Raw genomic sequence first — 23,043 nt, forward strand, 5'->3', positions numbered from 1 at the left:
CATTTTGCTCCCTCGTATATAATTGTCACAACCACCTTTCAAGATGCTTTTCTGATTGTAGAGAGGGGTTGTGACTTGTCCAGTGTTAGCTAGTCACTAAATGATGAACCAGAATTCTAAGTCAACTGTCTGATTCTAAAGCCTACCCTGAGATTGTTGATACAGCAACCTAAATTTTCAGTCCTAAGAAGGATGATGACAATCGTCTTTATGTACTATAAGAGAGAAGTTTGCAAATGAAGCTCACATGACAAGAATTTCTGCCTCGGGACTAAGAGGCAGCATTTGTGCTTGGATCTTGGCCTAAATAAGAAAGTGACAAGCCAAAGTCCTTGAGCTTTCCAGTTTGGATTCTAGTCTGATAATCTATTGCATCCTTCAGCCAACTGTCTGCTCGAAGCTGGAATCAGACCAGAAGGAAGCCTGAGTACATTATAGAGAGGATGTAACATTAGAAGATTTCCATTCTTGTCCAAGTGCCTATATAAATCCTGGCACCAGACTGAACCTCAGTTTCCTTTTCTACCAAATGTTGCCAGCGACCTTACCCATTGATGGTACATGGGAAGCCCATCCAGAGCCTCAGAAGAAAGATGCCACGTATACCTACTTATTGTTTCCACAGCTTTAAGAGAGAAACTTGGAAAGTTCCCATCATCAGGGCTAAAATAGACCTGAAATTGAACCGGTTTTCTGGAGTACCACAAAGCGCCAGACACTGTGTCTTCCCTGTTTTATCGCTCGCTGGTCTGCCCACATAGCAGTTCAGCGTAGTGCTTAAAGCATGGTGTTTAGAATGAGGCAGACCTTAGCTGGACACTGCCACCTCTTACATCAGACAAATCAGGTCACCTCTCTGAGCCTCTGCTTCCTGTGTAAATGGAAGTGGCTCGGTCCATTTCACAAGGTTGTTGTAAGGATTAAATGAGATAGAGGTGCTATTATTCTTAGGCTGGTGTGGTCATCATCTTTGGGCTTCCCAGGTAGTTCAGTGGATAAAGAATCTGCCTGCCAATGCAGGTTCGATCCGAGTCAGGAAGATCCCCTGGAGGAGGAAATGGCCACTCACTCCAGCATTCTTGCCTGAAAAATCCAATGGACAGAGGAGCCTTGTGGGCTGCAGTCATGGGGTTGCACAGTGTTGGGCACAACTGAGCAACTAGGCACACACAGTCATCATCTTTATGTTACAGAAGAAGAAACTAAGGCTTTAAGAAGGTAATTTGCTCATGGTCACATGAATAATAATTAGCGGACCTAGAAAAATGTGTCTTCTGTCCACTAAGTCTAGTCCTTAAAGAAGTTGCATAGAAAGAAAATTCTTTAAATACCTGTTTAAATCTCCTTTGCTCTCCTTTTCTTTTCAAGGAGACCTTCCCTTATTTCAGTGCCTTAATGAAGTCTCCTTAATTTAAGGTTGCACTGAGGAAGAGCTTTACCTCGAGGTGGGTAGGCCCTCAGATAGCTGGACTGTGGCAGAGGAATGTGTCTCGGGTCTCAGTTTGTGGGAGTCCTTTTCACCTCCTCAGTTTCCCCTTGAAGACCCAGGAAAGAAGGCACCTCCTTCTCAAAGCCTCCGCAGACCACCTGGCCGCCATTCCGTGGGCTCTGGTAGAGTCCTTTTCCTTACTGCTGTCTGATCACTGATTCCACTAGATGGATTTCCCTACTCCCCCACTGGACTGTGACCACTCACCCCCACCCAAGGGGCAAGGACTGGATTTGAGTTCCCCCTACATCTCAGTGCCCATGGCCAGATGTGATTCATTTCTCAGGAGGGAAGGGAGCCTTTTGAGACCCCAGCATCACCAGGCTGCTTCCTGGGGCTCCAAGGTACAAGTGTGTGATGACATTTAAAAGGAACTTGGGTTTTGGGTGAGCATCTTTAGATATGAGAGTTTCATCATCTTTAAGTGCTTGGGATTTTCCCTCCCCACCCCGCCCCCATCAATGTGCTCAGACGCTCAGTCATGTCCGATTCTTTGCAACCCCATGGACTGTAGCTAGCCAGGCTCCTATGTTCATTGGATTTCCCAGGCAAGAATCCTAGAGTGGATTGCCATGCCCTCCTCCAGGGAATCTTCCTGACCCAGGGATCGAACCCACATCTCATGTCTCCTGCACCGGCAGGCAGGTTCTTTACCACTGGCATCACCAACTCCCACCAATATTACTCAATTAAAAAACCAACTGTAGACAGTGAATGACTGCTTTCACTGGTGTGTTTCCATCTCCTCTTCTTGGTGCTTATTCTTAGCGGGCCAATCCCTCCTCCCATGCATGCTCTGTGCCAGCCCTGGAGACTCCCTCGGGGTTCTCCTTGGCTTCTGGAGGGTTTGCCTTCTTCAGTTACAAATGACTAATCTCTCCAATTTCTATCATGTGACTTAAGTACCAGGGCTTTAAGCCTCTTTTATTATACCACAACAGCAGTCCTCAAAAGCAGGAGAAAAAAAAAAAATGTGATCCTGCAAATAAACTCTTATTTACAAATGGTAATGACCTCTGGTGTTTGTGGTACATATTTTAGGTTGAATTACTGCTGAAAGCCGGTTACATGTCTGCCTCTGGTGGGGGGAAACGTGTTCCCTGTAAGGAGTTTTCTGTATGGGTGAGAATTTTTTCAAGTAGATATTGGATAATAGCTCCCTGCTTGCCGCACACTAACAGAATTTAAATGAAACAGACACGGTATCCCCGAGGCCAGAATACCTGTGTCTCCGCCTCTTGCTGTCGGTTGCCTTGAGCTGGTAGGCAGTGTGTCGTAGGGGATGGGGAAAGGCAGGATGTTTGGAGCCCCAGCGTGTCCTTGGGCAAGCCCTCCTCTGAGCTCCATTTCCCTATCTGTAAAACCCAGTGGGAATCCCTTCCCTGTAGAGCTGTTTTAAGGATTAAAGGAAACTGTGTGCATTAAACGCATGTGGTAAAGTGCAGTGCCCAACACGAGTCCTGGCCACTTGCTGTGTTTGTGTGTCCAGACACCCTGCTAGTCTGCATTTGTGAGTGGTGGCCTTTTACCTCCCTGTCATTCCTCTTCTCCCTCTAGATTCTTAGACTTCCTGTGGGCCCCTTTGGGCAGCTGCCAGCACCGAGGGTGAGTGATCCCTAGGGCAAAACACAGTGCTGATCTGAACTGGAAACAAGCGTGTGCCCTGTCCACACCGACTTCTTCAGCAGTGAGTGTCTGCCTTGTGCTCTTTGGGCTGAGAAATTCCACATAAATTGCATTTTCACTTCCCCCCTCTTTGCTGAAAGTCCCCCCCCCCCTTTTCATTTTATCATTAGGTAGTAATTAGTATTCAAGGGAAATTGGTCTTAATATATTAAAATTGGTTAAGTGCATTTAGACCTGTACCACAGCCAATGTCTTATTGGAAAATGTAATTGGGGACTCTGTGTATGTAATTAATTGAATTACAATTAAGAACTTTCATTAAGCGATACACTGGTACATTAGAGCAGTGAGGAAACATGTTTGACGAGCTGCAAACCCCATACAGGCTCTGAGGGCACAGAGATTTGTGTCCCTCTGGTGGGCTCCTGGCCCTGGAAGCTGCCCTGCAGACCCTGCCTGATGGTCAGGTGATGCAGCAGGTGACATTTCTGCAGTGACTCCCCTGATGGGAGGTAGGGTTCTTCCAGCGTGCGTGCCCTCACTCTGACTCTGGAGTCAGAGAGAGAGATGCCTCAGTGTTGATCAGTTGTTACATTTCTTAAGACATTTTGTCATGTAAATTGTCCAAAATGCCCAGGCTCTTTAGAAGACTCCATTACTTTTCCTGTGTTTTGAACAGGGACAGACACAATAGAGGAAGAGGAAGTAAGGGGAATCCGGTCACCAACCTGACTTCCAGGCAGACCTGTAATGAGTGAGTGGTTCAGACCCATGCATGGTCATGATTGATCCTGTATAGCCTTCACTCTGGACATAATATTTGCTCATTCATCCTCCAAACATGGATGGCCCCTCCTCTGCGCCAGTCACTGTCCTGGGACAGTAGAGAGGATACACAGCCTCCACGTCATGGAGTTCACAGCTGCTCTGAGTGCTGTGAAGGGTATGAGACTATATAGGAGGGCTCTGGAGCTGGTGAGAGTAGGCCATAAAGCTTCCTTGAGGAAGAATGAAAAGGAGTCATTCAGATCATGAGTATGGAGAATGTTCCAGAAGCCAAGGGACTACTTGTCCAAAAGTCTTGAGAAAGAGCTTGGTGTGCTTGAGATGGTATATTTGAATGGAGTGGAATGAAATGAGCCGGGGCGGGGGGGGGGTGTGCTGAAAGATGAGACTGGGGGCCAGACAGGAGCTTGGATGCAGAGCTTAAACCTTCCCCTACCTCCATGATCTGCTCTTTTTAGGAATTCTACAAACCTGAAATCGTTTCCTTCTGATCACCTCATAAAACAAGATTATCCTGATTTATCAAGGGTCTGAAATCTCCCTGTGGAAAGGCTCTGACTCCAAGAGCTTAATCAATTAGGCAGTGACAGCACAGATCCCTACCTGGTTGTAGCATGGCAAATTCAGTGAAGGCTATATCCTACTGTATGATCCTGGAGGCTTTGAAGAGATTACTGCACGGGGCATGGGAGTGTGCATGTGTGTGTTACAGTATATCACCTATTGATTATTTTTTAGAGACCAGCAAAAATGACTAGTAGCCAAAGGGAAGTGTTTAATAGAAGAGAAGTTTGGGGCTTATGAGTCTTTGGGGACTTAAAAGGACTTTGGGGGAAAAAATGTGATGGATATAGAATGTTAAAGGAGAGTTTTTCTCCATGACTCACTCGTGCACTAGCTTTGAGTCTTACCAGAGGAGAGAGAGTTAGGTTTTATCCCTGATTGTTCTGGCAAAGCCAGGCATGGTTGTATTCTCCTTAGATACTGTTATGGCCCATGAACTTGTACATTCCCAGTCCACCTAAGGATCATTTATTACCCAAGGGGTTATGTGGTGGTTAAGGGCACAGTTTGCAGTTAGGCCTGGGTTCCTGTCCTGACTCCAGCTGGTGTTAGTTGTATGACTCTACCAGCAGCATGACTTTCTGAGCCTTATTTTTCTCACTTGTGCAAGGAGGAGACTATTAGCCAACTTAAAGAAGCATTGAGAAAATGAAGTGAGATGATGTAAGTGCTGAGCGTAGTGTCTGCCGTGTGGTAAGCACTCAGTAAATGTTCGTTGCCATTGGAGTTGTTGGTGAGTCAGGGTCCCTGTCTGGTAAGGCTGTCTGAATGGAAAAGTAGGATTGATGTGTCAGGTTCTAGCAACCGAGGTAAAACACAAGGGATGGTGTACAACTCAGATACTGTTATGGTTAACGTGTGGCATCAACCGCATTCAAGTCACCAACAGCATTTATTGAGCATCTACTCTGCGCTCTGTAGGATGGAATGTTCTTGCCCTCAAGGAGCCCATAGTCCAGAAAGGGAGTCCAGATACTTATCATATAAGATACTTATCATGAAAGCCTTCAGCAAAGGGTGACAGGATTTCAGGGAAAAGATCAGGAAAAAACTCCATGTGGATTAGACCTCTAAGTTTATAAATTTTAGAGTGGAAAGGACATTCTGGCCAGATGGTATAACTGTAACAAAATCCAGTTTGGCTGAAGCCGGCATTGTTCTATCTGGGGAGCAGCAATAAGGGTACAGGATAGAATGAGGCAGAAGGTAGTTTGTTTACTCTTCACTCACTTGCACAACAGTATTTTACTGCATGTCAGGTCCTGAGATCATAGCGCCTGTCTTGAAAACTTTTCCCCCTCCACCCTCACCATTTTATTTTCCACGATTCCCCTCCGTAGACTCTTTGCACCAGCCAAGTGCAAACACTGCTGCCATCCTCCAGTGTTCCCAAAGCACTAGTATAGCTTCTGGCGCATGGCTAGTGCTGGGTGACTATTTGGGAGGAAGGGTCACCAGGGCCATCATGCTACAGAGAGTGTACATATGAACTACTCTGCTGCTTAGTCACTCAATCATGTCCAGCTGTCTGTTACCCCATAGACTGTAGCCCACCAGACACTTCTGTCCATGGAATTCTCCAGGCAAGAATACTGGAGTAGGTTGCCATCCCCTTCTCCAGGGGATCTCCCTGACCAAGGGATCAAACCCAGGTCTCCCACATTGCAGATAGATTCCTTACCATCTGAACCACCAGGGAAGCCCACAAATAAGGACGTAGCAAAGGCCACTGAACTTTGGTTGAGCTCTAAAGTTGACGTGGATCTTTTTGAAGATGAAAGACAGAAGTTGCTTTAACTTCTAACTAGATGAGGCCTTTTAGACGTAGGCCTTGTAGACTTGACCTGAGACTCACTGAATCATAAAGCAAAGTTTGATGTTCCATGTAGTTTGTGTCCAAGAACATAAGACATCTGCTGGAGGCGTACATCAAGTTCATCTGAGCTTTAATTTAATCATCAATGCTCATTTGTCTGAAAGAAAGTTATGCGTGTACTGCCTCTTAAGTTTCTCCCTCAGCTCCAGTGAAATCATGTAGTATATGAAAACGCTTCTTAAACAATATTAGTTGTAATTAGCCTTGGTCTGACACCTGGCAGGAAGCCTGTTACTCTAACGGTGTGTGACTGGCTTTCTATTTGTGGTTGTTGTCAGGTATGTAACAGGTACAGAGCTGTACTTGCACTTTTGTTTCCCATCATGGTTGTCCAATGGGTGTCCAGGGGCAATGAAGACATGGCGTAAGAACCAATACAGGCAGCAATTCCCAAACTTTTTGGTCTCAGGACCTCTTTATACACTTAAAAATTATTGAGACCCCAAAGAGCTCTTGTTTATTGGGTTATATCTCTTTATTAGGAATTAAAAACTGAAAGATTTTTAAATATTTATGAATTCATTAAAAACAATGGTATGTGTTAACATTATGTGTTAACATAAGTAACGTGTTTATTAAAATTTTTTAAAATAAAAATGTTTTCTTATAAAAATGTAATGATAAGAGCAGCACTGTTTTGTTTTGGTTTGGGTTTTTTTTTTTTTTTCCTTTCTCTGAAAAGCATTTATTTTTGTACTATCAGGAAGATAAGTTATTGACTAATCTTCTGAGCCAATGGGCAACTGTTTTCTATTTTTGCAAATTGCTATAATGTTTGGCTTAGAAGGCACCAGGATTTTCATACCTACTTTTGCATTCAGTCTGCTACAGTACATTGTTTTGGTTGAATTATTCACAGAAAATTTGGCTAACAGAGATCCATTGTTGGAAAAGAGTATTTCAGTAGCCTTTTCAATAAGGGTGCATATGAATTTTTGTTACTCTACCAAAACTCAAGTGGTAGTTACTTTAAGGTTGGTAGCGATGTGGAATCAGAAATGTTATCAATGAACTTCTTATTACTTTGTGCACTTGCAAGACAATAGATGTAAAAGGGCAAATCATGTCTTACTGTCATTATTATGAAAATAGTATTGAGGTTATAGACCCACCTCCCCCCCCCCGACTTCCTTCACCATGCCTTGGGGTCCTGAGCTGACTGAGGTGACAGTTACCCACACCGTCCCTTCCTTGCTCCTGCCCGCAGGAGCGTGGTGCCTCGGGAGGGGCAGCAGGGGCGGGGTCTGATAGATCTGTCCCGGCTCTGCCTCTTCCCAGCAGTGGGGCCTCGGGCAAGCTTCTGACCCACTCCGGACCCTCAGTGTCAGAGTTCGGGTTTGAGTCTGTGTCTCTGAACGCAGTGTTCCAGGTTCTTTCCGGTGATTCCAAGCCCCAGGGCCACACCTTAGCCCTCGTGCTCTCTGCCTCCTTGCTGTTTCTTTACCTCCTTCTCTCCCTTCCTTTTGCCCCTTCTTCCCGGGCCTGGTTTTGCCTTTGAGAGAAGTGCTGCTCCTCGCTTCCTCTTTCCTGATTCCTTACTCCAGGCACCTCAGCTCCTTCCTCTCTCGGATTTTCCGCTTGTCCCTCAGTGCTTTCTGTATCCTGAAAGTGCTCTCTGTCATCCTTCCAGAGCCTGTTGGCAGTCCATTTGAGCTCTGGTGCTCAAGTCACTTTTAGGCCCCACCCCAAAATTTGATCTATCACAATACATCTTTGAGTTATTGCAGCTCGAGCGTTTTGACACAATACATTATGGTAATCCATGGCACATAGAGACATGAACACTCCCGACTTTGACAAAATGCATTGTGAAGTCTTTGAAGGCACCATTACAATTTATCTTGTCATTCATGAGGAGACCCAGTTCAGCATTAATGTAGATGAACACAGTGTGGCTTTTGTTTCATTTAATTGCTTGTGACCTTTTTAATTGCTAATTTAGCAAAATACCAAGGGGTTATATTTCAATTAAATTAACAGTTTGGGGAGTGGATTTTTAATGTTTACTTTTAACATATTTGGGTTCTATTTTTTTACTTTGAGTAGATAAAAATGTCTCCTCTTAACAGAAGTGGTTTTGAAATGTGAAGTTGATTGTACAGTAGTATCTTTTAATATGCATATGGTACAGTGCCAGACATCTTTCATGTGTGGTTGGGCTCACCCCTTTCCAGAAGGATCCAGACAGTAAAGGTGTACATGCAAAGTCAGAACCTGTCTGGTAAAAAAAAAAAAAAAAAAAACATGCTTTTGGTGTAGCAGTTTGCTTCAAATGTGTGCCTTTAGATGACGTGTCTGTCATGTGCATCATTGGGCACTTCTCTCTGCCTTGGCGTGTTTTCTTGGTACTCTGTAGTGAGTTTGTAAGCTCCTGAAGATCAGGAACCCTGCCTTCTCCTCAAAAGTGTCCCTTCCCAATCCAGCATGCTGCAGGCATGGGGTCAGGAGTCACAGACTGCATGGCTGACTGATCTGTACACACACACATGTCCCCTCCGAGCACAGGCACTCCTGAGCCTACTTTGAGAAGTGGCGCCAGAGTTCCAAGACCAGAGGCTGTTCCCATTCAGCAGATAAACCTGCTTTAGGGTGAGTGGCACGTGTCAGAGGTGAGTGCAGGACTGTTCCTTCCTTCTCCGCTTCTCCAGTGCAGTTACCCTTCTGATCATAAAAGTAAACATGCCCCTTGTCAGCCAGGGCCAGGCTCGGAACTCACCCAGGTATCAAGAGGACTTAAACCCCCAAATGGGATGTGAATTTACACTGTCAGAGAGTGGGAGGTCAGTGCGAGAAGCATTAGTGCGTTGAGCCAGCTCCAGCTGTCTGCGTCTTGAACAAAATTAATACGAGGAAATTGACAAGCCCTGCTGGTTATTCCATAGCTTTAAGACCTCTACTAAAATCCTATCATCTCATCTGCCCATTATTAACATTTCAGCAAAATATAAAGTTTTCATTAATCTCCCACAGCAAATTTAGGAGTGAAAACTGGCACTTGTTTGAGCTTTTAGGACTACATTAGCTGGTGTATTAAACAAAATATGTCATTCTTCAGTAGCTTCTGCAAGAAGCTAAATCAATTTCCAGCCATATTTATGCACCACTTTATCTAAAAGCATCTGAATTATCATTTACAGCTAAGATGCTTTATTAGCAGCTGGCATTGAAATTGCTCAGTAAAAAATTATATGTCACGTTATAGTAATTTTTAAATTGGTTTTAATCCAACATCATAAAATGTAAAACTCTTAAGTATGGTTTTTTAAAAAAATAATTGGCATTTTAGCATAAATGAGCTGTTACCTCTTTCCAAATCAAATACCTGCAATATTTAGAAAATACTAATTAGTAAAGAAAACAGAAGTTCTTGAGCTAGGTTGTATCTAATAATGGCATTTTTCTCAGAAAAGATGGCTTTCAGTGATTTAAAACATGAAAGAATTTTAGTGTTTCTCCAAAATTCTCAATTTAGGAGGTTCTAAAATAGAAATAAACACATCTTGGCAGTTCTGTTTTAGTAAAAGGTATATTTAGAGAAAGTGAATAACTATTCAATAATTTCTCCTTTTGGCTTGGAATGTGCATATTACTAGGGAAACCATATGATCCCAACATCTCTATCCAAAATCACAAGTTTTCCAGAGAGAGGGGGCAGGGTTACCTAATGGGCCTTCTTGCAAAGGTTGAGTGCCACTGTGTCTGTCCTAGCAATGTGATGTTGGTTAAGTCATGAAACCTCTCTGATCCTGAGGATATAGTGCTTGGTATTCATCCAGTAGATTGCTGTTGAGCTCTTGCTTTATTCTGTACGTGGTAGCACTAGCAGGGTCTGGGCGACGGTGTTTAATAAAGCAATCACTCTGTCTCTGCTCTTGGGGTTACAGTCTAATGGCAGAGACGGGCGATTACTATCTGTGATAAATAACCTTAAGGGAAATGCAGGGTGCAGTGACAGGAGCAGCTGAGTTAGACTCAGGATTCCTTGGAGTGTCGCTTGAGCTAAGCTCATCAGAGGGATGGGGAGGAGGCCTGGAGGAACAGAACAGGAGGGAGCAGAAAGGGGAGAAGGATGACTTGGGCAGAGAGGGCAAAATGTGGACCATGTCCCAGGCATCCAGTGACTGCTGAGGCTTAAAGGTGAGGCTGCAGCCTTTCTGAGGGGAGTGCATCATTGTAGGTGCTAGGATGGTCCAGGCTGGCAAGAGTTGTCGTGTTTGGAAATAGAACATCCAATTCCTAATAAATCAGTTCAATGTGAAGGCATCAGAAGCCAGCTTTGACTTAAAATCCTGCCCTGTAAACAATAACTGTGGGAAGGAAAGTGTGTAATTGGCAGGCATAATAGAATTTTCCAGTTTTATGCCCAAACCTAGAGTTTTACATTCCTCCAACCCTGTGCCAAGGAGTTCTCTCATGGTTTCCCTGTGGACCCCGCTCTGGGTTCTCATCACAAGGCCTCGGGCGCCCCACTCTGGTTGGCCTTTTCTAGACAAGTGCGTCCTCCCCGCAGCAGCTGCGCATTCAGAGGACCACATTCCAGACTTGGGAGTAGGGGGTGACAAGAGTTAGTTTAGCTTTGCTTGTATGACCTGGGCCATATGACTTTGCCTCCACAGCCTTGGCTTCTTCATCTGTATGATATGAAAATTCTAGGAACTTCCTGCCAGGTTGTCTTGAGACTTGAATGCATGTGTGAAGTACTTGGCGCCATGCCTGATGCATGAGAACTCCCATGTACTATTAATAGCTATCATCGTTATTATTGATTTGTTTAGCAGAACTTAGTGAGAGCATGCCAGTTGCCTGTCCTGCTTGCAGGAGAAGATGTAGAGATGAATAAGAAACTTCACTTATCCTCACAAAGCTTCCAATTTAAGAGCAACCACTCAACAATTCTAGTGCAAGGCTGAACGTGATCCACTGTGACAAGAGAATAAAAATAACCATGACTGCTATTTATTACGTGTATTGTATGTTAGATTCTTTCAATACATTTTGATATTCTATGGATGGCAGATTCTAGGGTTCAGAGAAATAGTCACATGTCCAACGTTACTCTTGGAGACAGAGCCAGAAGTTGAGCCCAGGTCTTCCTGGCTCCAGAGTCCAGTATAAACCAGCTGCTATGGAATTCAGGGAGAGCTGGAATCTGACTAGCCTGGGCAGAGTTTTGACAGAAGGGATGTTCTAGGCCAAGGGTACCACATGAGCAAAGGCCCAGAAGTAGAGAAACCTGGACTGTACACAGTCTGAGGAGTTTGAGAATTGCTTAGAGAAGGTATGTGTGAAAAGTGACAAGTAGGAAGCTTTTGTTTCAGGAAGACTGGACATCCTTGATTGCTTGACTGAAAAGAGTGTGCTTCATTCAGGAGGCCTTGGGAAGCCAGGGAGGATTTCTGAGCTCCAGTCTTTTTATTTGTCCCCAGTATCTTGAGTATTTGGTGTGCACAAAGCTCTGACTAGACGTTTGATGAGTGAGTAACTGATCAAAGCTTTAGAAAGACAAACTGGAAAGTCCTGTAGGAGCTTGGATTGCTGAGGAGTCTGATGGCCAGGAGGCCACTGAGAGACTGCCATGGCCATCTGGGTGTAAGCAGGCTTGTAGCTGAACCAGTGGAGGCTGTGGGCCATGGGACACGGAGCTGATAAACTGACGGTTTGAGAATCTTGGAAAGGACAAGGATTCTTCAAGGAGCATGGATTACTCTTATAATCACGAAAATTATTAGAAAAAGAAGCAAGAATCTGAGTAACTGCGTTTTTGTGACTTTGACTTACTCTTGTGGAGACAGAGCTTCTGGTGAGCAGGAGTTTTTCTGCCCTCTGTATGGCTGCTGGTCTGCCAAGGGGCTACTGCAGAACAAGGCAGTGTTTGTGGAATTAATTGTTGAGTGATTAATATGTTACCGTTCTCTGTTTACTGGAATGGCATTATTAAGTCATCGCTCAGCCTTTTCTTTTCCAAATTAAATAGCCCATATTATTTTAATTTATCCCAAAGCATTTTAAAGCAGACACCATTTGCCAAGCCTCATGTATCTTTATGTGTTAAACTGCTTTTTCCTCCCCAGGTTCAAGGGCAGACGGGGTTTTCGAGGAGGATTCGCAGATTGACATAGCTACAGTGCAGGATATGTTGAGCAGCCACCACTACAAGTCATTCAAAGTCAGCATGATCCACAGACTCCGCTTCACGACCGACGTCCAGTTAGGTAAGTGCGTGGACAGATGACAGACTTTCTGTAAGTGGTCAATGTCGAAATAGGGAGAGGAACAATTTGCCGCTTTTGTGTGACCTGAATGACGAACGGCAATTTGTTTTCAGAGCAAATGTTGAAACAATGAAATTTAAAGTCACTCCTTTTTGCCACCTGAGTGCTCTGTCTTGTCTTCTTTTTTATGAAGCAGAAGATTAGAAATAGAACTAACTTGAGACTCTTTTCAAACTGATTGACTTTTGTGGAGTTCCATAATTTCCATTCTATAATTTTCTCACATCCTCTCCTTAGAACTGCTTTGTAACATCGCCACTTGCCTGTTCTCATTCCGTGAATTCATTGCTGTTCATTCATGCCTTTATTCAGGAGGCTTTTTTTAATGATCTCAGAAGCTATATTTGGATCCTCACCAGATAATCTGGAACTAAAATTCAGTTAATATGTGGGGTTAATTTGTTTCCATGAAGCACTGAATTTCTATTATGACTTAAACCTAACAAGAGTAGAAAAAGTGCCATGGTTGTCAACATAATATGAACACCACACCATCTTCATCCTCCTCATGGCTGTTACCTAGAGGTATCCTCACGTGTGAGTGCTTTACGTGTGTTACTAACCTACCTAAAATATAGGTACTTTTACTGTCTCCATCCGACAGAGAAGGTATTAAATAGATGAGGTGCAGAGAGGTGACGTCTCATGCCCACACTCACACAGCAGGTGGTTTCAGGGAAGAATCCTGGTCTGGCCAATGTGAGTGCTCCCATTTCGTAACAGAGGACGACGGGAGTGGGGCAATAGGTACAGGTGCCAGGCCTTCTCAGTCGGGGAACTGGCCTCTCCCCGGGCTCTGCTGGGACCTCAGCCACACCACCCCTGCCTGGGCATCCTTTACTTCATGTGCAAAGGGAGAAAGCTTGATTTCTAACTCTAAGACTCATGAATGTTCTATTTCTCAGAAAGGTTTCATATGTGTCTCATAATAAAACCTTTTCTTACATGGGCATTAGTCCAGCTAATGTGTAATAAGTCTCAAAAATCTCTCAAATATCTCTTACCAGCTTGACTGACAGGAGCTTGAAGTAAGCTGACAGTAGCTTAGTAATTAAGAGATGAGCATTGGAATCACATCTGGTTTAAACTGTGACTCTGTCAACAACCAGCCATATTAGGCAATGTCTTAATTTTTCTGAGCCTCGATTCTGTTTTGTTTAAATGAGAGTGTGAGTGTGCCAGCTTCTTAGCATTACTGTGGGGAACAAGTCAGATACTCCATCGAGCTTAGCCAAGGCCTGGCAGTTGGTAGACCTTCTTAAGAAAGATCTGTTAGTGGAGATGCAACATAGTGGAAACTTGGAGGACAGACTCAAGAGTTAGAAGTCTCCGTTCAAACCCTGACTCATTCGTTAACTGTATCAACACAGGCAAGTGATGCAAAGCTATAGTCTCCTCATTTGTAAGATGAAGATAATAGTCTCTATCTCACAGATGGGGTGATTGTGGGGACCAAATGTCTTATCACACATGGAATACTTAGAAAGGCACCTGGCACATAGCAAGTGCTCAATAAACATCAGCTTCTAAGATGATGGTGATTATGACAGACTAAATAGAGAAATTAGCACCAGTATCTTAGAATCAGAACACACAGAACCCATCTTCTTTCCCCCTCTGTAGACCTCTTTATCCCTCCTCACAAAAAACCTCCAAAATGGTACAAAAGGCTTATTTAATGTTGATTGTTAAAACATAAAGTTCTTCAGTGTTTTTCTTCCTAAAGATGCTTTTTCTGTTATCTCTCACAGAAGTAAAAATAATGAGGTGGCTCAAAAACAAGCCAGAAAGGGGGTGAAAGTACATGCTGAATGGTTCCATCTATATAATGTTCAAAAATACACAAAGATAATCTGTAGACGTAATGACAGTGGTTATCCAGGGCTGAAGAGACTACAGTGACTGGAGGGGATGCATCTGGGGTGCTGGTAAAGTTCTATTTCTTGGTCCGGGTGCTGATTACATGATTTCTGTAGACTTGGTGGGAAAGTCAGGTTTTATATGGTCTTAGGATTTATGCACTTTCTTTTTTTATATCCTCAATTAAAAGTTTGTGAAGATAAGAGTGCTACTCAGACATCGTGCTTGCCTGCAGTTCTTTCCCAGTAACAGAAGGTCTTTTTCTGAATGGTTCTAACTTTAAGAAGCCCAGTAACTAGCCTGACTGCAGATAGAGGTCCAGGGTACAAGGCAGGGATCCTCCCAGGCGAGCATAATCAGCAAACCCATTCCTGCTGTTTCCCCAGGTGGAAAGCAGTGCCTTGGAAAGATAACCGATAGTGTGGATTTCTTTCCCCAAAGTTTTTCTGAAAGGTAAAAGCCAAACTTGAATTTATGAGATTCTGATCTGTATATTCATCCAAAGGGAAAAGCTCACAAAAGGATCTGTGCAAAGACACCCAACTCTGCAGGGAACAGTGGGTTTGAATCCCAGCTTTACCGCTACCTGCAGCCTAATCTTAGGCAAGTTCCTTCCTCTTTCAGTCTTCATGTTTGACATTTATGAAGTGGGAATTATAATGTTTACCTTTCAAGACTGTGTATGAAAGCAGCCCACAGAAGTTTATTTTAATGTTATCATTATCATTAACATTTATTTTATTTATTACTTTTCTCTCCTGGTCCACCATCTTCAAAGTATTTAACCAGATCACTCAGATTAGGTAGTGGCTCTGTTGGCGAGGGGCTTCCCTTGTGGCTCAGCTGGTAAAGAATCTGCCTGCAATGCAGGAAACCTGGGTTCGATCCCTGGGTTAGGAAGATCCCCTGGAGAATGGAAAGGCTACCCACTCCACTAATCTGGCCTGGAGAATTCCATGGACTGTACAGTCCATAGGGTCGCAAAGAGTTGGACACGACTGAATGACTTTCACTTTCACTTTCTATTGGCAGTGTCATGGTGCGGACTTGTCAGGTAGGCATGGATGATGCTGGTAACACAGGTATCTCTCTAGAGCATTGGTTCTCAGAAGCCAGATGACTGGGAAGCGGGTCGTGGTCACCTCTGGATGCTTCCAGTGACACCCATAGCGCCCTCTGGTGGAGAGTCACAACTGAGGCACTTCTAAAATAGGTATCAGAGCATTTGTTTCCATTATGAATCTAAATTTAGCCTTTAGCATTAAAAGCAAAGGCTTCATTAATTAATCTTAAGCACAATAATTTTGTGACAGTCGGATAACCATGCCCATGAGTACTATATCATGCAGTGAATAAGTCCACTTCCTATTCCCATGCACATGAATTCAGATACACACTTCCTCCTTGGAAAGCAAATGGTAACACCCTCTCATTCTCACAACAACAACAACAAAAGCCTGCACGCAGCAGTCCGGAAATTCTTCCTTTCTGAAACAGAATCAACTGCGAAGTTCAGGGCAGCACACACTCTTTATGAGCAGTCAAGTGAGCAGCTGGATTCTGAGATCAGTAAATAATTTATTTTATTTCAACTGACTAGCCAGGTGCTTCAGATCTTTCCTGACACTGATGGATGGTTTCCTCCGCTCGTCCATCCTGTGTCAGTCAGAGCAGAGATTTCACTTGCCCCCCGTGGCAAGTTCTTCTAAGCAGTAAGTGTCTGTGTGCGGCATTCACCCAGCAGCGCTGCCGATCCCAGAGAAGACCAGCCGTCCACTCTGAGTGAGTGGTACCTGAGAACATGTTGCCGCAACTCGGTGTCCCCGAGCTCCATGGTGCCATGACAGCGGCCTGCCTCCCGATCGAGGAGCAGGGGCCGATGTTCTAGTTTCACCATCTGCCACTTGTCTCTGCAAAAGTCAGGGGATAAGAGACTCAGATTTTGATCTGCAAGACCCCAAATTCAATCGATTTTCTACCAGACTTTTATATGAATGAAAAACTTTATTGGAGGCCATTCATGAAACTTGGGGCAACAATCTAATTTTTTTTTTATAATATTAACAAGAAAAATTATAATTTTTAAAGTGAAGTGAAAGTCACTCAGTCATGTCCGACTCTTTGCAACCCCATGGACTATACAGCCAATGGAATTCTCCAGGCCAGAGTACTGGAGTGGGTAGCCTTTCCCTCCTCCAGGGGAATCTTCCCAACCCAGGGATTGAACCCAGGTCTCCCAGATTGCAGGCAGGTTCTTCACCAGCTGAGCCACACGGGAAGCTCTATAATTTTTAAAAGAAGATATCATTTATCAAATGCTTGCTCTATGCCAAACACTGTGCTGGTCATTCTTGCATTCTCTCCTGTGATCATAGGACTTTATTAGATAGTACTAATATTATCTCTGTTTTTTATGTGAGGAAAATGGGGTGTAGGGGAAATGTAGTAAGTAGTGAAGCTGAGATCAGAACCCAGGACTGTCTGAGGCTGAGGCCTGTGGCTAACCACTGGATCTGGCCTTGAAAGCAGATCCTCCTTGCACCAGTTCTGTATTCCTATAACAACGTATGGTATACAGTGAACTTTCACCCCTTTTCCATATTTAATCGGCACACCACATTGACAATGCTATTCCCATTTCGTGACAGAAAACCGACACTTGGAGGAGTTAATGAAATCCCGCGATGTATGTAAAGCACTTGGTGCTTACTGGCACTTAGCTGTTACTTTAACAAGTACTGTCTTGCCCTCCCCCTCAGCCATCACATACACAGTAGGATATCCATCCCAATAGCAGAACTGGGACTGAAAGTCAATCCCATACACTCAATCCAGTCCATCACATGACAGATGCCTCGGTCGTTAATAGTGTCCCTTCACCAAGGAAGTGATTACTTGCAGTTGGCCCATTCCAAACATCTGCGCATCCTTCACTCTTCTCCCTCCCCTAGCATCTGGAGGTCAGTGTCAGGGTAGCGTGTGTGCTGGTAGTCCCTCCTCCATTCACACTGTTGACCAATCCCTGCACCTCTTCCCTCTGGGCACAGACCTGACCCCAGAATCCTTTCCAACACAGCCCAGAAGCAGCACTCACCAATCAGTTGGTGTTGGTTCTTAGGCTGAAATCTGTTTGCCATCCTTGCTCTACCAACCCAGAAAACTCACCAGACAAAGCCATCATGCTTGACCGTGCCTATATTTCCCAAAAACAGTTTTGGATTTTTTTTTTTCATCTTGTCTGCTTCCCTTCCACGTTGGGCCTCAAAGCACAGATGCCCTTTAAGCGTAGACCTTGCTTGAACTTATACCAAGTTGAGATTTTTTTCCCATTAACTTGAGATCCTGTATGCTTGACCACAGGATCGGGCACCAAGACATGGCTGCTACCCACACATACCAAGGCTGGCAGGTTGAAGTAAGTTTGGGGAAATTGACTCTACAGCATTAAAAGGTGGACTTCCTTGATGGTCCAATGGTTAAGACTCTGAACTTCCACCGCAGGGGCACAGGTTCCATCCCTGGTTGGGAAACTAAGATCATGTTTGCCACATGGTATAGTCAAAAAGTTAAAGAAAAGGGTCAGATGGCGAATGCCAGCCATGATCTAAGAAGCCATGGTATACTATCAATAAGCTCTTATTAGCTGGCTAACAGAAACTGAATTAATTATGACACACCAGCCAAGGGGCCACCAATAAACCCATGTAAGAATCAAGACAGGGAAGGCCTCTCGTTTACATGGTACCCTAAAGCAGCAGTTCCTACCATGACCGTGTATCAGAATCACCAACTCCTGGCCTCGTCCCAGATCTGTTGGCTCAGAATCTCTTCATAATTGTGGGGTTTGGGAAATGCAGTCTCACAGTATTCAAAGGACTTTCTTACCCCTTATCTCTTTGTCCAAGGCTTGTTTTTACTGATTGGGCAGGTCAGCCTGGTTTTCCCAGCACAGGGTCTCAGGCTGAGAAGTGTTTTGATAGTCGTGCCACTTAGGCTAACTTGAGCCCTTCACTTCTTAATTGTCAGTGTTGCCCATCTCCACATCGCTAAAAGAATATGTTACTGAACCTATACTATACCACAAATTCCATCCATGTCATTATTGTGTAAGATTATAAAATAACCTCTTCCAAAAGTTTCCATGGTTACCTCCATTCTCTCTTCATAAAACAGTCCATACGCATAATCATAACACTTGTGGTCACAGTAGTTTGTTAACAGAAGTATTAAGTACAGTAGCACATACCTTAGAGAAACAAAGAGGGCTTCGTCTCAAGCCAGCTCCAGTCAGGTTTATAATGGCTGCCCGGAGCACTGCGCTGAGGTAGCATCTCAGGCTGCATGAGAGAGCCGCGTCAACTCGGTGATTGATTAACAATGTCTGCCCTGGGCCCGAGTGTGATGAGACGCAGCGTGTGTGCCACCTGTTGTCGTTATTTAATCCACTGGTCAGTACCCAAGCCAGACCTCAAGAGAAGACCTTATCACAGTGTCACTTTTAACACATAGCATGCAAACTTAAGAAAGACATTACAACACAGGACTGCCGGAGTGAAATCTGTATCTGTGGCCTGGGCTTATTACTCCTCAGGCTCACTCTGACACTAAAAGTAGTTCATGTGGCTGTTTGAATAAAATATATGCCCCTGTTACTTTCCGATGGAGTATAGTTCAAGTAATGGCACAATCTGGAAATGTGTGTTAAGAAACAGACTCATCTCCCTTCCATGTTTCCATTTCAGATTAAATACTAAGGAGATAACCCTTCTCCATGCAGGGACACTAAAACGTTCGTGGGGAGACATGCATTGGGCTTAGCTCCAAGATCCCTGGATCCACTGAGTAATTTGAGAATACAGATTCTAACATTCTAAGTACTCATAACAATAAGCTAGTAACAAATTCTAGTAATAAATGATGATTTTCTTCCTATTGCAGCAACATTTTCTGAACCAAAAGTTGGAACAGAATTTAACAAATCCTAGTGAACCTGAACCTGTGAAGTAGCAGGACAGACACTATCAAGACTTCCTCTGGAAAATGTCTTTACCACATCAGTGCTTAATGCAGTGATCAAGTCAAGGGAAAAATCTCCTGACGGAAAATGTCAGAAACTCGAGGGGCTTTTTCTAACTGTATGCTTTCCTCTCCATTCCCAGATCTTCCCTTCTGAGAATCCCTGCTGGGTAATCCAGGATTACTAATGACAATGTGCCAGGCTCCTCAGATGGCTAAGAAATAATTAAAAACTGGAAAAAGTGGATAACCACTGGCATAATGGAAATTAATCAGAATCAGATAGATGAAAGTTGACCAAGGTTCCATATTCTTTTTACCACTTCCTCATCCTTGGCACTTGAGCACCACCAGTGTACTGAGCATGCGGAAGATCTGATGTTTCCTCATTCTGCAAGTGATTAATTATAAAATTCTCTCAAGAAACAATATTACTGCTTCCTCACATTTAAGTTCACCTGAGTTTTATTTGCCAAGTCGCTTCAGTCGGGTCTGACTCTTTGCAGTCCTTTGGACTGTAGCCCGCCAGGCTTCTCTGTCTGTGGGATTCTCCAGGCAAGAATACTGGAGTGGGTTGCCATGCCCTCCTCCAGGGGATCCTCCCCACCCAGGGAGCAAGTATTGGCAGGCAGGTTCTTTACCACTAACGCCCCATGGGAACCATGTATTTACCAGGAGAATATTTAGTTTGGGAACCTGACCTCCCCAGTATAAAATCTTTGCAGCTGCCTTCTCTACAGCGAGAATTGAGACCTCGTCCAAGGATGGGTTTTACTGAGAGTAAGCAGTCCAGGGTCTTGTTTAGGAAGCTCCTTGTGCTGAGTACTGTACTGAGTCCTGCTGCACAGACCTGGTCTCACTCATGGTCAGGCCACCCCTGAGCTTGCATCCCAAGGGTAACGGTCCAGTCAAGTATAGCAGACTTGTTCCCAAGTCTTTGATCATACGTTGAAGTTGGCCGCATTTAGCTCTGGATCCCAAGTGGCTTGGGGATGTTTATCCACTTAACAGAACCAGTGATCCACTTGATCTCAAGAATGTAAGGTTCTACTGATCTCGTTTTGGATCCCTGATAAATTGTCAGAGACTGTGCATTTTATATTGCAATGCATTTGATCATTATAAAAGTGCATAGTAAGATACACTGGGTCTTTTTAAGCCCCAGCTTATTCATTTGGGGATATGAATTCTTTTGTAGTTTTGTCATTAATGGGTGACATCAGACAAGGTATACCCAGCCCTGAGCCTCAATTTCTTCATACGGAGAATGAAAGTACCAGACTGGGTGATCTCTCAGCTCTCATTAAGCCCAAACAGCCTGTGTATCTGATCCTGTGTGTAAATTCAGAAAAGTTTCAAAGACTTCCCTGCCTGCTCTGCGGATGCTATCGATTGCTATATAGATTTAGCAAAATCCACTCTGGCAAGGAGTTGTTCAGTGGCCCTCCCAGGGGGCTTTTCCAGGCTTTCGCAGGCTGTAGGTAACCGGAAGACAAGAGGATTGTAGAACTGTGTAAAAAGCAACTCTGGGATTTAACAGTGGTGGGGCTTTTGTAGTCTCAGATTCACGGTTGTAGGAAATTGATGAATGAACCACAGCTCATGATGTCTAAACAAATAAACAGTAACTCAGGAAATACACTGAGGTATGGAATGTTAAATGCCCTAATTTTTGCTGAACTGGTGTTTCAGCTTCTTGGAAGGGCATTTTAAGTGTGCCCTGAGGGGGGCTGTGCCTTCTAAGAGTCACACATGCCCCTCTGGGACAGTAGGGAACAGCTGAGGGGTCAGAACACACACTGGACTTAGTCCCATAGACCTGGGCTTCAGCCCCAACTTTGCTGTTTACTAACGTGATTCACCCTGGACAAGTATGTCATTTCACCTTTCCACGGTCATTTTTAGTAGTAATTCTGATACTGATTGAGTCCTTATAATGTCCCAGGCACTCTGCTCTTTTCTACATGCTTAAGCCATTCTACCTTCATGACGCCCTGGAAGTTGGTACTGTTGCTTCCCCATTTTACACGGGAGGAAGCTCAGGCTCACCGAGGGAGACTGTCACTTTGCACAGGATAACATCAGAGGATCAAGATCTCCAGATTAGTGACCTGGAGACCGTGCAGGGCAGGGGTTCCCTAGCACCGGAGTTTCCACAGCTTCAGGTGTGAGAATGTTCTTCCTGATTTTGAATTGAACTCTTGGATGTTGCCAGGAAGAAGTTTGCCCTCTTGGGGATAGGAGGCTATTCCCAGGATTCATGGGGTTGAGGGCATTGGTCTCTGCAATTGAACAGTCATTCTGGATCCTGGTGCTTGCCATACTGGGGTATAGAGTGGGTCCTCGAGAGAATCACCCCCTACCCTCACCCCAGACGAGGGCCTGGCAGGTCCCTTGTTCATATCCCTCCCGAGGCTCTCTGAGCTCACACTCGTCCTGACCGTCATCTCTTAATCTGTGTCGCATCCCTTAGCCTAGTGCCTGACTCCGGATAACAGCAGTCATGAGAAGTAGTAGTAGGTGTCCCTGTGTATGTGAATCACTCAGTCGTGTCCAACTTTTTGCAACCCCAAGGACTGTAGCCCACCAGGTTCCTTTGCCCATGGGATTCTCCAGGTAAGAATACTAGAGTGGGTAGACATTCCCTTCTCCAGGGAATCTTCCCAACCCAGGGATCAAACTGGTATCTTATGCATTGCAAGCAGATTCTTTACCATCTGAGCCACTAGGGAAGGCCACTAGCTGTGGATTAAGCACTGTTGCAAACACTTTTACAAATCTTATTCATTCAATCCTTATAACAAACCCATGAGGTGGATTCTGTTATTGCCATTTTTTAGCAACTTTCCCAAAATAACAAGAGTTTAAAAAGTAGAGAAGCTGATCCCCAAAGTCAGGATCAGGACTGTCTGACTCCAGAATTCCCTGTCCCTAACCTCTATGCCACTCCTTGAAATACAAACTGGGCTGCTCCTGCCTTCCTAATAGAGATATGCTGAGCTTGTGATAAGTCGCTACACGTGAAGGGACCCAGCACAGAGATTGTCCAGGGTAGGTGCCCAGTCTATGTTAGCAGAAGTAATGCACAGGGCTAATTTCCTCTTAGGGAAATCTTTCAGTTAGCTAAAACAGACACAGGTCTCCTGGTGATAACTCTAAGGCCTAGGACGAATAGTCTCCCCAGAGAGTTGTATATAAGTTAGAGTTGCATTTTTGTTTATTTTGAGCTGTCTTGTTAAGGAAGGATTTATACACTGGCGTTGATGTAGGACAGCAATCAGGCAGTGTTTTCTGCTTTGACAGTTGGTGTGATAGTTTGCTCCCAGTGAAGTTTGACTCACTGTATCTGGAAGCTGTCAGAAGTGGGAACATGAAAAGGTCATGACGGATGGCTTTGGATAAGTGGGTTGGGGAAGAGAGCTGGTAAAGGAGACAAATGGCCTCCCTTGTTTCCGAGGGAAGGAGCCAGCCCTGGCCGCTTCGGGCCAGCCTGCGTCCTCTCCTCCTCCTCACTGGCCGAGCCTGCTGGAGTGGAGCCTCCCAGGCACCGTCAG

General features: G+C 44.4%; 1 protein-coding gene across 9 annotated transcripts in view; it reads left to right on the plus strand.

The window, feature by feature from the left end:
- MAPKAP1 (MAPK associated protein 1) overlaps nucleotides 1-23,043 on the plus strand; it is a 228,496-nt gene that overhangs the window by 174,467 nt on the left and 30,986 nt on the right. For all 9 annotated transcript variants that reach the window (XM_061154649.1, XM_061154651.1, XM_061154648.1 and 6 more), the window contains one exon: nucleotides 12,413-12,553. In XM_061154649.1, coding sequence (XP_061010632.1) covers nucleotides 12,413-12,553 — 141 coding nt within the window. The remainder of the gene's footprint in view (nucleotides 1-12,412; nucleotides 12,554-23,043) is intronic.

Source organism: Dama dama, chromosome 11 (genome assembly GCF_033118175.1).
Source record: "Dama dama isolate Ldn47 chromosome 11, ASM3311817v1, whole genome shotgun sequence".
NCBI lineage: Eukaryota > Metazoa > Chordata > Mammalia > Artiodactyla > Cervidae > Dama > Dama dama.